Source organism: Canis lupus, chromosome 8 (genome assembly GCF_048164855.1).
Source record: "Canis lupus baileyi chromosome 8, mCanLup2.hap1, whole genome shotgun sequence".
Classification (NCBI taxonomy): Eukaryota; Metazoa; Chordata; class Mammalia; order Carnivora; family Canidae; genus Canis; species Canis lupus.
This window is the reverse complement of record NC_132845.1, coordinates 22,412,308-22,429,551: the sequence shown is the minus strand read 5'-3', so window position 1 is coordinate 22,429,551 and position 17,244 is coordinate 22,412,308. Positions and strand designations below refer to the sequence as shown.

General features: G+C 45.1%; 1 protein-coding gene across 1 annotated transcript in view; it reads left to right on the top strand.

Moving 5' to 3' along the window:
- ABCA4 (ATP binding cassette subfamily A member 4) overlaps positions 1–17,244 on the top strand; it is a 129,551-nt gene that overhangs the window by 98,617 nt on the left and 13,690 nt on the right. Inside the window, exons 36-44 of the mRNA XM_072834577.1 lie at positions 1,022–1,199; positions 4,903–5,018; positions 6,021–6,168; positions 9,175–9,298; positions 9,634–9,763; positions 11,918–12,038; positions 12,487–12,549; positions 13,570–13,676; positions 16,547–16,688. Of these exons, the coding sequence (XP_072690678.1) occupies positions 1,022–1,199; positions 4,903–5,018; positions 6,021–6,168; positions 9,175–9,298; positions 9,634–9,763; positions 11,918–12,038; positions 12,487–12,549; positions 13,570–13,676; positions 16,547–16,688 (1,129 nt within the window). The remainder of the gene's footprint in view (positions 1–1,021; positions 1,200–4,902; positions 5,019–6,020; positions 6,169–9,174; positions 9,299–9,633; positions 9,764–11,917; positions 12,039–12,486; positions 12,550–13,569; positions 13,677–16,546; positions 16,689–17,244) is intronic.

Sequence of the window (17,244 nt, the reverse complement as noted above, 5' to 3'; positions counted from 1 at the left end):
CCTGAACATGCCAAGTGTCATTGGCTAAAACTTGGGCACTAGTCACTGAGCATTCCTTTGGACACCCTCTGAGGCCCTCAACTGAGGAAATATAGTCTGTTCTATGAGGAAATAGAGTCTGTTGAATCTGAAATAAAACATAGGAGTCTTCTGTGGTTATAAAGGTAGTATATAAAATAGTGTGTGTTCATTAAATAAAGTTTATAAAACAGAGTTTTTAAAACTTATTTTCTACAACCCTACCCAGTTTTGGATCTTACCTCTAAACATTTATGTATGTTTCCTTCCAGTTTATTCTCTTCTTCCTACATGTGTGGATCATGTTCTTTGTAGTTTCATCAGCACAGGGACTAGCAAATGTGGTGCCTTGTGGGAATTAGCAAAAAGTGCTCTTTCTCTGTGTAGGCACTGTCCCACACCAGAGCTGTGGCTGGTGTGTGAAGCTCAGGTGGGACTTCAGCCCACACCTACCCCTTAGCCACATGCTTTCTCAGTGATCCAGGAAATGGTGAATGGAGCCAAGCTTCTATAGAACTGACATGTTCTCTTTTCACTTAAATTTGCATTATGAATATATGCCCATGTTGTGATACATGAGTGAACAAGATTTCGCAGACCAAATCGCTATTTACATAGAAAATTCAAGAGTTATCTATAGACAAATTATGGTATCTAATAAGAGCATTATAGTGTATGAGATTACTATAAGAATCCATTTCTATGCACCATCAACAAATAATTAGAAAATGTAATAAAATTTGTTTATTTTATTAACATGGGAAAATATTTGATATTAACATTAATGTTAGTAGTCAGTAGTAACATGGAACAGGAAACCCACAAATATCCATTTACCCAGTTTGATTAGCACAACTGAGTGAAACGAGCAGCTTCCAAGGTATTCTGGAGGCCATTACCTCCCACCTCCAGTTGGGTAAGGCCTTTCCAGAGCCTAACTTCATCCTTCTGCTTCTGCTCCTCCTTCTTCACCTCTCTCTCCTGGTGTCTCATCCTGCTGCAGGCTGACCGCTTCAGTGGATGCTGTGGTTGCCATCTGTGTGATTTTCGCCATGTCCTTTGTCCCAGCCAGCTTTGTCCTTTATTTGATCCAGGAGAGGGTAAACAAAGCCAAGCACCTCCAGTTTGTCAGCGGAGTGAGTCCCACTACCTATTGGCTGACCAACTTCCTCTGGGACATTGTAAGTGTCAGGTCATGGCACCTCCCTTGCCTTCATGGGCCCAACATGGGCAGGTATTTGTCTGCTCCAAGAGGATATGGCAGGGTGGGGCTCTTGTACTGCCAGGGCTGTTAGCAGGTGCTGTGCTAAGGGCTTTGTGTGTTTGCTGGCTCTTGGAAAGGCACAGAATTAGGAGCTCCAAGCTGGGGAAGGCTCAGCTTAACAACTGCTGAGTTGGGGCTCTACGTGCCCTCCACCAAGGGGCCTTCTGACCCACTGAATAATCACTGCACCACAGGCATGATGCTGGCTTTCCTGTGAATAATCTGGAGCTGAAGAGGTAATACCAAGAGGCCCTTCATCCTACATTCTCTTCTTACACCCTTTCCAAAGGGGGAAGGATGGAACTTCTCCTGTGGTAGAGTCACCAAGTAAATATAGAACATTGATTAAATTTAAATTTCAGATAAACCAATTAATGATTTTAGTATAAGCATATCCCACCCACCCCCCCTAAATATTGCATGGGACTTACTTATACTAAAAAAATTATTTGTTGTTTATCTGAAACTCAAATTTAAATGAACATCCAATATTTTTATTGGCTAAATCTGACAACCCTACTCAGTGGTGTTACTTTGCTTTCCCAAAGTAACCAGACCTCCACTAAATGAGATTAGCACCACTTTAGGTAAAATAAAGAGAAAATTATTTACCAAGTCAACAGCAAACTGCTGCCTCTCTTAGAACCAGGATTGTTGGGGGCAGGAAGGAGTCAGAAATAAACTGGCAGCAAAGCCCTAGTTATAATGTAGCAGGGATCATTATGACAAATATTAGGGTTATAAAGACATGGTTTCTTTTATCTTTGCTTCCTAAATGCAGCCATCACTGAACAATACAAAACCAGAAATCATCAGTAGCAACTAAATTCTTTCTGGTCTGCCCTATCTACCTGAGAAAACACGTTCAAATGCATGTTTTCACTTTGGACAAAAACATCACTTGTAGCTACCCACCCTCCCCTGTGCTTTAAGCATGAAAAGGAGCTAGGCTCACCTGCACTGAAAAGCTATTAAAATCCTGGGGTTTGCATTTTATTTTTTTTTTAAAGACAAGGATTATAGAATTTACACTTCGAGCTGACCCATGCATGTGCCTAGCTACAGAGATCTGTGAGCCTAAGGAGATATATGTGGATAGCAGGATAGAGTGTCTGAAAGTGTCTAGCAAATAGACACTTGGCTGGACAATAAAGAGTTAGAAGATGATGAATATGACACTAGCAGGCTTCTGAGGCTCTAGAATTTTAAGGCCGGCCTGAAATCTGAACTCTAGGATCTATAGTGTTGGAGCTTAGCATCCTCATTAGCCAGCAGCAAAAAGATATCATATATGCCTGAGGGTCAATGTTAAGTGAATGAACAAACACGTATTGTTTATATAATTCACTCAGCTCAGATAAAATGTTTTAAGTACTTATTTTTTATACACCATGTATTTTCTTTTAAATTTTGAAACAATCACAAAATTGTCATAAATATAGTTCAAGACTATTTTTCTGGGCCACTTGAGGGTAACTTCCCAAAAGATGACCTTTGCGTGCGTACACACACACACACACCCTAGCACCTCTGGTGTCTACCTCCTATTAATGAAGACACACCCCATACAATCACAACATAACTGTCAACACCAGGACACTAGCATGATGTGTCACCTCCATCTTTTCCTCAGACCCCACTCAAATTTCACCAATTGCCCCAATAATGTCTTTTATAGGAAAGGATCTAGCTCAGAGTCATTGCATTTAGTTGTCCTGTTCAGTCCCCTTCAGCCTGGAATGGTTCCTAGTCTTTTCTTGACATGCACAGCCTTGACACTTTTGAAAATCACAGGCCAGTTATTTTGCAAAATGTCATTTAATTTGAGTTTGCCTGATGTTTTCTCATGATTGGATCCAGTTTATGGCAGTGGTATCATGAGAGCATGCTTTCCTTCTCACTGCATCTGACCAGGTAGCTTCGGATTTCAGTTTGTTCTATTACTGATGATGGTCACTGTGGTCACTTGATTTAGATGGTGTCTGCCGAGCTCCTCTACTGTAAGGTTACTATTTTCCCCTTTATAATTAATAAGAATTGGGGGAGTGGTACTTTGAAGCTATGTAAATATCCTATGTTATCAAACTTCCCATTTATTCATTTATTTGTGTGTGCCTGCATAGAGTCATGGTTCCTATGTTAATAAGTTACAATCTGATACTATTCTTACTTATTCTTTTTTTTAAGATTTTATTTATTTATTCATGAGAGACAGAGACAGAGAGACAGAGACAGAGACAGAGGCAGAGGGAGAAGCAGGCTCCATGCAGGGAGCCCGACATGGGACTCGATCCTGGGTCTCCAGGATCACACCCTGGGCTGAAGGCAGGCACTAAACTGCTGAGCCACCTGGGCTGCCCCCCATTCTTAGTTATTCTGATGCTGAAATTATCCTGCTTAGCCAGTGGGAGCCCCTTCAGGCTGGCTTTTGTTTCCTCTTGTGTCTCCATCTTACTTGAGCACCTGCCTGCTCTCTGGCACAGTGAGATGTTCCAGGCTCATCCTGCACTTCCTGCAGCGCTGTCCTGGAATTAGCCATCTCCACGAGGAGCCCTGGTTCCTTTCAGTGGAAAAGGTTCCTCAGAAACCAAGATCTCGATGCTAGATATGGTCACTGCCACTGAGGTATCAGTGGTTTCAGGCCTTCTCAGGGGAGAGAACTAGAGACACGTGTGTATGTACATAGACAGGCACACATTTACATCTGTATTTCTCTGTCTACACACCAAACAATATATGAGTTCACTAAAACCCCTAATTCTAATCCAACACTACAGGCTGTCTATCCATCCATATTTGTGACTCTTCTCCACGAGTGAGAAACTGGCTTCTATTACCCCACGAGTGAGAAACTGGCTTCTATTACCCCTGATTCATGTACCTACCCGAGCAGTACACCTGTATGTAATAAGTGTCCCATCTCTGCCACCATCCTCTCCCTCATGTGGAGACACCCACCCCTCCCTGCTCTAGCTGCCCCCCATTTGGAGGTCCTCCTCATTCTTCTCTGGCTCTGATAGCCCCAATCAGATCAGCCCCCTATAAGCCCCCTACACCTTCATACACCGCGCACCAGCCTACCTTCTGTGGGATGTCCTCCTCACCCTTCTCAGTTCTCATCCTGCTTGGGACCACTGTGACACCTGTAACCCCACTGTGGCTGCCCACCTCTCCCTATCTGTCCTAATGGCTTTAGGACTGAATTGTGTAGGAAGGTGAAGGAAAGGGATAAAGTGGTAAAAGGTTATCATCTATTTAAACTTCATGAGGCCGAGGACTAAATATTTTAGATTTTTCTAAATTCAGGAGACATGCTTAGAAAGTAGAATCAATAGGACTTTGTGACCAATTAGAGAAAATGAGAGATCAGGTGGAAAATTCTAATTCATTCTCTCAAAAGATAGAGGCTAAGGTTTCCTGCACTGGAAGTGGAAGTGGGGAGGGGTAGGAGGACTAGGGACAACCTAATGTACGTTCGCTAATGGAGAACGGTTTAGACAAATAGCATCAGAATCCCAGACCATTATAAGTGCCGGAGGAGCCTGGCCCAGCCCTTGTTCTACAGAACAGAAAACAGAGGTCCCAAAAGGTTAAATTTCTTATTCTCTTCTCTCTTCAAGATGAATTATGCTGTGAGCGCTGCACTGGTGGTGGGGATCTTTGTTGGGTTTCAGAAGAAAGCCTACACTTCTCCAGAAAATCTTCCTGCCCTCATTGCACTGCTCATGCTGTACGGGTGAGTTGTTCGGGCCATTAGCTAATGCCACCAAAAGGGAGGCCAGGGACAGGTCATGCTCTTCTGACAGAAAACCAGGGTTTCTGGCAGCCAGATTAGCTTCCAGCCTCCAGCAGGATGTGCAGCTACTGAGCAGGAATCAGGCTGGCTTCTGTTTCAGACTCCAGGTATTTCTGAGGCTCAAGTGAATCTTCTTCCACTCACACTGGGGCCTGCCCAGGGTCTGGGAGTCCGTCACTCCCCTGCCCCTCACATGGCTCTGATTCTGATTCATCCATAGCCAACCTGTCCATTTCAGTGTCTCCAACTGTACTGGCCAAGAGTTATTTGCACACAGAAGACTGCAGCTGAAAGGCTGCCCCTGGGCCAGGGCCAAAGGATGACACAGGGATTAAATCCTGTAGAATCGTAGAGCAAGGCTTGCAACTTTATATCCAGGCCTTTGATGTACTGTGTACATACACTTGGACAAGTAATTACCCCATCAGGGCCTCAGTTTCCTCATCTGTAATGGAGATAATGGAGATAATGACACCTGGTCCTTCCCGTGGGGGTCAGGGAAGTCTTGCCAGGAGCAGTGGTCTCTATTCATCTCTCTTGGAAATAAAGAATTCAGAGGCCAGTGTAACTGTGACATACCAACTCAAGTCAAATGTAAAGATGAGCCTCCTAGGATCTCAGCGTAGCTTTGCTGATCCACCTGTAGAGTGGGAAGCATTGCAGTGTAGACACTGCACTTCCACCTTGTTAAAGGCACATTCACAGCCACCATGTCACTTGCTTCTCACAAAACCCCCTTGACGTAGTCAGGGAAGGCATCATTATCTCCCTTCAAAGATGCGGAATGAAGACCAAGGGGTAGAGCAGCTTTCTGGTCTTCCTGGGACTCTCGCCAGTTCCCACATGTCACTCTGAGTTAGGGGAATGCATTGTATCTAGTGGTACAGCAAATGGAATGGAATATTGGTACTCTGTCCCACTGCATTGTGTCATTCCACACAGATGGGCAGTCATTCCCATGATGTACCCAGCATCCTTCCTGTTTGATGTCCCCAGCACAGCCTATGTGGCCTTGTCATGTGCTAATCTGTTCATCGGGATCAACAGCAGTGCCATCACCTTCATCTTGGAATTATTTGAGAATAACTGGGTGAGCATGACTTGCGTGGCTTCCTTGTTTGATTACTAAAATATTAAAGTATTTGATGATCAAGCAGAGCCACAGGCAAGTACTGTGGCTGGATAATCTTAGTATGTATGTGAATGCGAATGTGGCTTCCTCCTGTTCTCCCTCTCTCCCTCCTTCCCTTCACCTTCCCCCCTCCTCTTCCCTCCCTCCCTCCTTCCCATCTTTCCTTCCTTTTTTCTTTAAGCTCGCTTGATTCTAAGTTTATTTGTGTGCTCTGGGTGTCATGGTTTTCTGAGCTCATTCTGCAAGCTATAAATGACCTTTTGTGATCCTAAGCTTTTAGATTGATTGTCTTACTCCTTTAGGGTTTCCTTGGTGACTTTGGGTGTTAGTTTTTCTACACACACACATCCACACATGTAAGTAATGCATTCATGTGATTTCAAAATTAAAAGGGACCAAAAAGGCATACAAAGAAAGTTTTTCCTACCCCTGTTTTCCAATCACCTACTTTGCTTCCCCAGAGACAGCCTTTCATTTCAGTTTCTTGGATGTTCTGGCAGCAAATAAGCAAATGCATAAATTTTCTTTCTCCCAGTTTCTTACACAAATTGTAACAAGTAACATTTGTTATTCTACATGAAACTTAATTCAAAGGACAGAGTTATAAATCTATGATGCTAAATGACTCTTTTTTTTTTTAGTTTTTCAAAATACTTTTTCTTTTTTTTAATTTATTTTTTATTGGTGTTCAATTTGCCAACATATAGAATAACACCCAGTGCTCATCCCATCAAATGCCCCCCTCAGTGCCTGTCACCCAGTCACCCCCACCCCCCGCCCACCTCCCTACACCCCTAGTTCGTTTCCCAGAGTTAGGAGTCTCTCATGTTTTGTCTCCCTTTCTGATATTTCCCACTCATTTTTTCTCCTATGAGCTATCAAGTATAATTGTCCTGTCCACACTCCTCAGACTTCTCCTTGCCCAGAAAGAGCTAGCCAGGCTAACCCCCAAAACAATGGCAATGGCTCCAGGGCTGTCTCTGCTCCACATTCCCACTCCCAGCCGGCAGCTTCTGAGCCCTGGCTGTGGCTGGCCTGGAGCACTCTCAAGCACTGGCAGGCTGGCCAAGTGCCTGTGTCCCCATTGGCCTCTCTAGCCCGTTCCTCCCTCACTAGGACTTCAAGTTCAGAGGGTAGGCACCAGCCAGCACATCGGCATTGCTGTCCTGTGGTCCCTGTCCTCACTCCTACCTCCGGGCCCTGCCAGGAGAACCTAAGACAAATCTGCACTAACCCCCAGTCCTATGGCCTCATGAGTGATTCTTTCCCAGACCTTGTCAGACTTTCTGCAACCACTAAGCAAGAAACAAAACCCCATTTGTCCCACGACTGGTCAAAAATGGACCATGTCACAGTCAGACCCCAGAAGAGAGATGGATGAGAAAGAACACAGACTGCTGACGGCAGAGCCTCTGGCAGACTGAAAGAGTTCCTCTTCAGAACTGTTTGTCACGGGTTCACAGCCCACTAAGTTTTGAGAGATTGTGTTACTTCAGAATAAAGAGTAAGCTCAAAGCAACTCAAAATACTCTCCCTCCTGAGGCCTGCACTCATTTAGCCAAACATTTACCGAGCACACCCCCTCATAAAAGCTGGTTGCTTTCATGCACGTGATCAGATAGGCAGATGCTGCAGAGATTCCCAGGATCCCTCAAGAGACTCCCAGGTCCCACTAGCCACTGCCCCTACTGAGTCAAGACGTATCGAACACCATGTAATGGATGTGCTGATGTAAACACGTGTGACCTGCTCATCCCACCCTGCAAGAACTCCTGTTCCACCCAAGAAATGACCTGTGTGCCAAGCCAGGAACCGATATGAACCACAGTACCTGACATTCCATAAAACAGTGTGTGATAGGGCACCAAAAGAAGGAGACAGATAAGACACTGCAGACCAGAGTGGGACCAAAGAGCTGGGCTATAGGGCTCAGAGAAGCTAGGTAGAGGAAATTCAACTGGGCCTGGCTTGGAATAAGTAGGATTTTATTAGCCCATGTAACTAATAATGAGGTGCCTACTCTGAGCTAATCATTGAGTAAGGTAGTTAGAAAGTATCAAAATAATTAGGACCCAGTCTCTATTGTCTGGGGACCACTGACTAGTGGGAACAGCAGGCAAGTAAAAAATAATTAACCCTGGCTGACAATATTGTAAATACTAGGGGAGAAAAGTAGGTATTTTACATGGGAGCTTGAAAAGACTTTTGAGAGAAGGGGTTATGGTGCTAGTTTTTTCTTTAAGATTTATTTATTCATATATTTATCTATCTCACTATCTAGCTATTTATTTATTTATGTGGGAGAGGGAGAGAGAATCTCAAGCAGACTCCACACTGAGCGCAGAGCCTGATGCAGGGCTCAATCTCACAGCACTGAGATCATGACCTGAGCCAAAACAGAGAGTCAGGTGCTTAACAGACCAAGCCACCCAGGGACCCCTCCAGCTAATTTTCTAAAGAAGGACAGGAATCTGCCAGAGAAGAAAAGTGGGGAGAGCATTCTTTCCTAGCAGCAACAGTTAATAGGAACTGGGGGATGCAGAGGCCGATAGGCCTTCCCTTTGGCACGAGCTGAGCTAAGAGCAGATGAAAGACCTAGGACCTAGTGACAGCTCACAGCTGTACCAAAGGAGAGAGAACCAGGGCCGCACTCCCAGCAGCTGCTGCATCTCCTGGGAAGGCTCCTGTGTAGTTTCCAAGTGAGTCCACGTGACAGCTTCCCCAGACAGGCTAGTGGCACCTCCTGTGTGCTTGAATGGCTGGTGGCACCTCCCATGTGTATTCCAAAACCTCTGTATCTGCATCACAGATGTGTCCTGTGGCCAGCCTGGCTGCCGGGCCTCCCTCTGTCTGCAAGTCTTCCCCTGGTCCTGCCCTGTGAGGGCACCCAGGCCACACCCTGCTCAGGAGGGGGCAGGTGGTCTCAGTCCCCATTACTGACTGCCCTGCTTTTCTTTGTTTCAGACACTGCTCAGATTCAACGCCATGCTAAGGAAGCTGCTCATTATCTTCCCACACTTCTGCCTGGGCCGGGGCCTCATTGACCTGGCACTGAGCCAGGCTGTGACAGATGTCTACGCCCGGTTTGGTGGGTGGCATTCGAGGCCTGTGGAACATGGCCCTACATCCTCTGCGTGTGGGAGGGCTTGCAGCCTGGGCTGGGGCTGGGAGACACCTGGTTGGTCTGAGAGTGTCCTGCCCAGAAGGGATCAGCTGCCTCTGCCTCTTTGTCTGAGGAGCCCCAGGAGGTGTCACGAGCAGGCTCCTACTCATCCCTACTCTGATTAGAGACACCAGGATGAAGAGGGGTTCTCAGCTGTCGCTTACTCCTTTGCATAAGGCCTGGTCCAGCTGGGCCAAATGTTGTAACTAGGTCTTTAGGGAAAGCTGGGGCAGCTGAATGGACTTAATTCCTGTCCCCAGGTGAGGAGCACTCTACAAATCCATTCCAGTGGGACCTGATTGGAAAGAACCTGGTTGCCATGGCAGCAGAAGGGGTGGTGTACTTGCTTCTGACTCTCTTCATCCAGCACCACTTCTTCCTCACCCGATGGTACGTTCAGGCCACTGCCCTAAGGATGCCAACAGGAGCTCATTGCATCTGTCCAGGGACTTGGCTTCACATCCATGTAGTCATCTCTTCTCCCACTAGCCCCACTCCATATGGGTTTTTACACCCTTAAAGCTTGGTTTGTTCTGAATTACACAAGGAGAGAGACAGTAAAATAGACTCATTGGAATTTATGAATTCCAACTTATTGGAATTCCAATTCCAAATTATGAAATTTAGAAATTATGAAGAATTTAAACTTTAAAGTATTTAAAATACAGTTTTTTTATTTTAGTCACTAATATTTAATCCCTCTCACTTCATTAACAGATACTCATTTTAAGTTGGAAAATAGCCTCGCAAATGATAATGGTTAAGGGAGATCCAAAGTAGAGGGAAATTCATGCATTCACAAGAAAATAGACAAAGTGGGCCCCTTTGCTAATTAGAGATTTGAGAGTGGAGACAGGGAGTAATATCATCCCTTGGGGGTGATATCCAAGGCGGCTAAAGCCAGGGGCAGGTGTGAAGGGTGAGGGGCGGTGATTGTGCCCCCCTGAGGCGGGAGGCAGAGGTGGGCAGTAACTGCCAACTGTGACCCAGCCCAGCAGTGCCATTCTTCCCTGGCTTCTTGACCCAGGCTTTGCCTCATTCTGACACAAGCCCCCAGGTTTCCAGAAGGCTCTCCCTCTGCCATCCAGGCTGACCTTCACTAGGGCTCTGCCCAGGGCTCTGAACTGCAAATCACTGGGTCCTTAGAACACGCTTTCCTGGACAGTGTTTTGTTCCTTATCTTTTCATCCTCTCAGGCTGAGTCTGGCTATATGCAAATAAAGATTCAGAGGACCTGTTTTAGGTTTTGATCCATAGGGAATCAAGTTACTAGAAACGAATCTACCTCCCTACTCACAGGGTTGTGAGGATTTAACGAGATAATAGGCATCAACACACTTGAAATAAAATGATGTGACCATGAAGTGGTGCTAGTTATGGGGGACAATGTGAGGAATTGATGTCCATGGGACACTCAGCCCTCACAGGCCCCCCCTCTGTGCCTTTGGCCACATCTTGAAGAAACCTTGCAGTAGGAGAGAAGAGGCAGGCTTATTTACCAAAACTAATTAGCTTCAAATTCTGATGTCAAATAATTGAGCAAGTCTGGCCACGTTGAGCCTGAAACAGCACCGGAGGATCATTCGATGATCTCTGGCTACAGGAAGCCCACAGCCATGCTGAGAGGCAACCAGGTAAAGAGAAGAAGGGAAGGGCAGAAGAAAGGGTAATTTTGGTAGAGGACATGCTAATGTGAGGAGTTCAGGATGGCTGTGAAGGGGGAAATTGAGAGGGATGAGTGAGAGAGGAGCACGGAGAGGTAAGCAGAGCCAAGTCCTGAAGTGCCCTCACCTTGGTGAGGACTTCAAGTTTAAGCCTGAGGGCAGCAGGGAGCTGTTAGGGTGTTTTACTAAGGCAGGTAAATGATCTGCCAGGACTAGAAGCAGAGAGACCAGGCAGGAGGCCGTGTTGGCACCCAAGCAAGAGTCAGCGGTAGCCTGGGTAGGAGTAGGGGTGAGGGGAGATAGAGAAAACATAGGTCAATTGGATAAATGGTAGACAGGACAAGATTTAGAGATGAATCAGATGAGGCCAACAAGAGAGGAAGGAAAGACGATAGGCCAAGGTGATCAGGAAGGGTTTCAAAAGAGGCTGTGTCTTTAAGGATGAGGAGGCTTCTGTCTGTCAGGGCAGGAGGAAGAGAAGGCTGAGGCACTGGAAATGCCTGCAGAGGCTGGGAATCAGGGAAGATTAGCAGGGGCTGGGGACCAAGGCTTGATCAAATGGTTGGGAGAGGAGTTAGTTCAAGACATAAGTGGGAGACGGGTGACGTTTACTGAGTGCTTACCATAGATGAAGTGTTTTAGTTATGATAGCAGCTGCCAGGATTTGAGTTCTGACGCTGTGTCAGAGGCTGTGCCAAGTTCATCTTCTCCACAGTCCTGTGAGGTAGACACTGTTATCCCCTCCCTACCGAATGGCTGAAGGAAGTTGAAGGAGGTTTAGAGGTTCAGTGACATGCCCAAGGTCACACACAGAAAGGCCAGGACTGGAAACCAGGGACACTGTGCACCAACACAGTCCTGTCTCCTTTACTTCCTCTAGGGTTTCTGAGCCTGCTAAGGAGCCCATCATAGATGAAGATGATGATGTGGCTGAAGAAAGACAAAGAATTATTAGTGGGGGAAATAAAACTGATATCTTACGGCTAAATGAACTAACCAAGGTAAGGAACTAGGTGTAGATGACTGAGGTTGGCAGGGCCAGTCTGAGTCCAGAGATGGCACAACATTGTAATTTTCCTTTTGTAGAATAAGCAATATTACCTATGCAAGCAATTCATTTTCCTAATTTTATGTAAGATTGTCATCACTGTGTTGTAATTTGCCAAGAACTTCTAATTCCAGGGCATTCTCTCTAATGTTCATCTAGGGCACCAGCACAGGGCTCAGTATGAGCCCTTATGACTGAGCCTCACTAATCCTTTTCCCCTCCATCTCTGCACAACCGTGCAGTGTCCTGGGGCTCACAACACCTCAGTGAACACCCACCAGTATATAGTAACCTCGTCATGTCGGTAGTTCTCACCTCAACTGTCCTGTGCTCCTGCTCTCTCCTCTCTTCCCTCTCTAACCCTCTCTCAGTTCTCAGTCCAGTTTCTCTGCATCCTGCAGATCTATTCAGGCACCTCCAGCCCAGCAGTGGACAGGCTATGTGTCGGAGTCCGCCCTGGAGAGGTGGGTACCCAGCAAAATCCTGTGCATGCCTCTTCTCCCCGCTAAAGCAGAGCTATCTCAAAGAAATCAAATGTAACCACATAGGTCATTTTAAATTTCCCAGCAGCCCCATGAAAAAGGTAAAAAAAAAAAAGAAAACAGGTGAAATTAATCTTGATCTTTTACCCAATATATCTGAAATATTGTCACATCAACATGTAATTTATATAAAACATTATTGATAGAATATTTTGCATTTTTTTTTTAGTTTTCAAAATCCAGGGTGGTTTTACACATACAGCACATGTCAGTTCAGACTAGATGCATATCAAGTGCTCAGTGGTCATTGTAAGGGAGGAAAATCTACCCTTCTGGGTTCTCTTGGTAGGGCTTTGTAAATTGGACTGATGGAAGACAGATTAAGAAGAGAAAAGCAAACAGACATTTATTAACATGTGCATGGCACATGCACAAAGGAATGATCAGAAATAAATGACACAAGCAGTGGTTAGAACTTGGGCTTATATAGCTTCTTGACAAAGGAATGATACATTTTTAGAGAAGTGACGTGACAAAGGAAAAGGACCATAAGTCAGTAGGGGTGGCAAATAATAGAAAGGCAAATATGGGGTAAACTAATGCTAAATAAAGACTAGTTAGTGAAGTTTGCTATGTAGATACTTCTGGCACTGTCTCCAGACTCTAAAGTTGCTACTGGCAGTTAACTTTTGCTCTTCCTGGTAGAGAGGACAAGAGGGGACACCTTATAAATATATGCCCCACTTTTAGCCAAACAGGGAAGGGAAGAGAGCTTTTCTTGTATCTGCTACTTCTTAATTCCCTTCAGCTCAAAGTCATCCTTACACCAAAGTAGCATATCTTGGGGTGGCAAACTCAGCTAGCCTATTCCACACATGTCTAGTGGCCTCAGTAATGGCAGCACAAGTCAAAAATGTTTCCCACCTACCCATACCTGACAGTCTATCCTCTTTGGGCCTCTTGGGCTCTAGGATGAGGCCATTTCTGTGTCTTCTCCCTCAGTGCTTTGGTCTTCTGGGAGTGAATGGAGCTGGCAAAACAACTACATTCAAGATGCTTACTGGGGACACCACAGTGACCTCAGGTGACGCCACTATAGCAGGCAAGAGGTGAGTGTCCTGCTCATCCCATCTCAGGGTGTCTCTCCCAGGCCCAGGGCCATGTTCCCATCGCAGCATAAGGAGAATGAACGTGAGACCCTGCACTGAGGATGACTCTGAGTGCATGGAAGATCTGTGCAGAAGAGTAGGCCTCTAAGAGAGCACAGTCCAGAAAGCACAAGACGTAGACTGTCTGGAAAATTGAATTGAATTATGACTGTTAAGACATGCCCCTGTAAGCATGGGTTCTTGGAAACTTCTGTAAAGCACTAAGTCAGTGGTTCTTAGTCTTTTTGGGGTTATAGACTCCTTTGAGCACCTGATGAACACTTGTACTTTCTTCCTTTTTTTTTTTCTTTCTTCCTATAAAAATAGGCCATTATTGGGGCACCTGCCTAGCTCATTTGGTAGAGCATGTGACTCTTGATCGTGAGGTTGTAAGTTTGAGCCCCACACTGGGTGTAGAGATTACTTGAAAAAAATAAAATCTTAAAAAGACACACACACGCACACACACATGCACACACACCATCATCCCCCATTATCTCCCTCCATACATTTTTGCAAAGAGTTTAAAGGAATTTACTGAGGCCTGAAGTACATTTATGATCCTGCAGGATCCCTGGGTCCCAGGTTAAGAACCTCTGTGATGAAGCATCCTTTCTTTGGTTTGAGTTTCTAGATGGGGACTGGTTGAAGAGCCTTCAGGGACTTTAGTCTGATTTGGCTATTTCTGTGCTGATGCTTGGCTTGGCCAGGCTAAGGAGCCTTTATAAAGGAAAAACTGGCATGTGTCCTTGGATTCTGGAAAGTGCCTGCTGCTCTCTGTAATAAGGTGTGAGTAAACAGACTGGTCCTCTGTGGCACAGGGTCAGGAATGTGAGCCTATGCTGCTTGCCACTTCCCAGGCTGCTCCCTGAACAGCAAAGCTCATAGGCATTAGAAGTGCCTGGAGGACCCCTCTGCCCTGGTTTATAAGTAGAGTTAGGCAGTGCTGACTTCTGCTCAGCATCTGCCTGACTGAGGCCTCCTTCCCTCACCTGGGAGCCATCCTCAGCAATATGGCTTCAGGCTCACTGGACATGGCTCAGACAGGATGAATTTGGTTCTCTGATCTTCCCCATCCATCCCTGTTGGGTCTGCTTGCAAAAGAACAAGCCGGAGTGAAGTCAGGCTGTGGCCAAATCTGTTTCATCTGCAGATCCAGCTTAGCCTACAACCAAGCAAATAATTTGACAGTGGTAGCAAAAGGCATCTTGAGGGACCAAAGAATAGCAGGCAGGAGGATATAATAGGACTTACCATAAAACATCAAGTGACACAAGTCCAAGCAAGACACAGCCTGATGTCCCTGATGCCTAGAAGATGGAAGCTAGATGAGGTGGAAACTAGAGCACAGCTGTAGGTTTAAGATACAGGATTGGGTTTCTCTAGTAGTACAACTCCCATGAATTTGGCAAAGTACTCTCCTTGCTTCCCTGGGTAGTTTTAATTGGCCCAGTCATACTGAAGTACTTTTTGTTATAGTGGGAGAGACTGCATAGCACCTCTCTGTCCCATCCTATTGCATCCATCTTTTAAGCTACAAGTGAAGCAGGAAGAGCAGGGAGAGATTAGACCAGATTAGATAATTTATTTTTTTCATCAAGGCAATGTGTCTTCTTGTGGGAGAGAAAGGGAGTTGTATTTTCTAGTGGGAATCAAAGGGAGTTGATAGAACTCAATTCACTTCTTCTTTGTTCCCTGCCAGTCTCTTGCTCTGGGTACTGATCTGACTGGTTCCTCTTTCATTTACTGTATCTCTGCCAATAAACCCAAATGGAGAAGTTTACTTTCTTTAGGATGCTGCATCTTTTCTAGTTACTTCCCAAATGTCTGAAAGGGATCAGAAATCACTGGTCATTTTCTTTTTCTTTTTTCTTTTTTTTTTCTATTTTATTTTATTTATTTATGATAGGCACACAGTGAGAGAGAGAGAGGCAGAGACATAGGCAGAGGGAGAAGCAGGCTCCATGCACTGGGAGCCCGACGTGGGATTCGATCCCGGGTCTCCAGGATCACGCCCTGGGCCAAAGGCAGGCGCCAAACCGCTGCGCCACCCAGGGATCCCTCTTTTACTTTTTTCTGTTAAAGATCTATTTATTTTAGAGAAAGAGAGGGAGTGTGTACTGAATGGGGGGAGGGGCAGAGGGTGAGGGAGAGAGAGAATCTCAAGCAGACTCCTCACTGAGTGAGGAGCCCAATGCAAGGCTTGATCCCAAGACCCATGAGATCATGACCTGAACTGAAATCACAAGTCGGACACATAACAGACTGAACCATCCAGGAGCCCCTCACCAGTCATTTTTTAAAGCCTGATCTTCCCTTTGTTTTTAAACCCACATATGTTGGGCAGCCTGGGTGGCTTAGAGGTTTAGCACTGCCTTCAGCCGGGGTGTGATCCTGGAGACCTGAGATCGAGTCCCACATCAGGCTCCCTGCATGGGCCTGCTTCTCCCTCTGCCTGTGTCTCTGTCTCTGTGTGTGTGTGTGTGTGTCTCTCACAAATAAATAAATAAAATCTTTAAAAATAAATAAATAAAATAAACCCACATATGAGGTGATCCATTCCAAAACTATTCAATACCTTTGAATAACAGGTATTCAGTTTATAGACAGAGAAACTTGGAAAGATCTATTGGATTCAAAGCTCAGAATTTCAGTTCATCATTTTCTAAACAAAGGGTCCCTGCTTTGATTTAGAAATGTTGTGCACATTTCTGAAGCAAAGCAGAAGAGAAGAGATAGCTTGCTTATCCTATTGGCAGTTTTCCAGCCCTAGCTCTCTTGTCCCCATCCCCCTTTGAAGGAAACTTGCTAATTGCTTTTTCTTCTTGCAGTATTTTAACTAATATATCTGACGTCCACCAAAGTATGGGCTACTGTCCTCAGTTTGATGCAGTTGATGATCTGCTCACAGGGCGAGAACATCTTTACCTTTATGCCCGGCTCCGAGGTGTACCAGCAGATGAAATTGAAAGGGTAAAAAATGGTTTCTTGTTGGCACTCAGGAGTTTCGTAAACCCTAAGCCTCTTTCATGAGAGTGAATTTATTTAGAGATGGGAAAGTTGGAGCATGCTGTCCACTCAACAAATGCTTTCTGTGTGTCTACTATATGCCAAATATTGTTGTAGAAGATGGAGGCTTAGCAGCAAACAAAACAAGAAAATCCCTGGCTCCATAAATAATATAATATATGCATTTACCCTTTGATTCAGCAATCCTACTTCTGGGAATTTACCCCAAAGATATACCTCCCACAGTGCAAAATGCATATGCACAAGGTTATTCATTGCATTAGTAGTCACAAAACACTGGACACTACCTAAATATTCAGGCATAGGACATTGATTGAACAATTTATGGTATAGACACATAATAAATGCAGCTGTTAAACACATACACACATACACAGAAAATCTCTCTGAACTGATCTGGAGTTACTTCCAAGAGATATTGTTAAGTAAAAAAAAGCAAAGGGCAAAAGAGCACATGTAGAATTCTACTTTTCTCCTCCACTATTTTCTATTTCAGTAT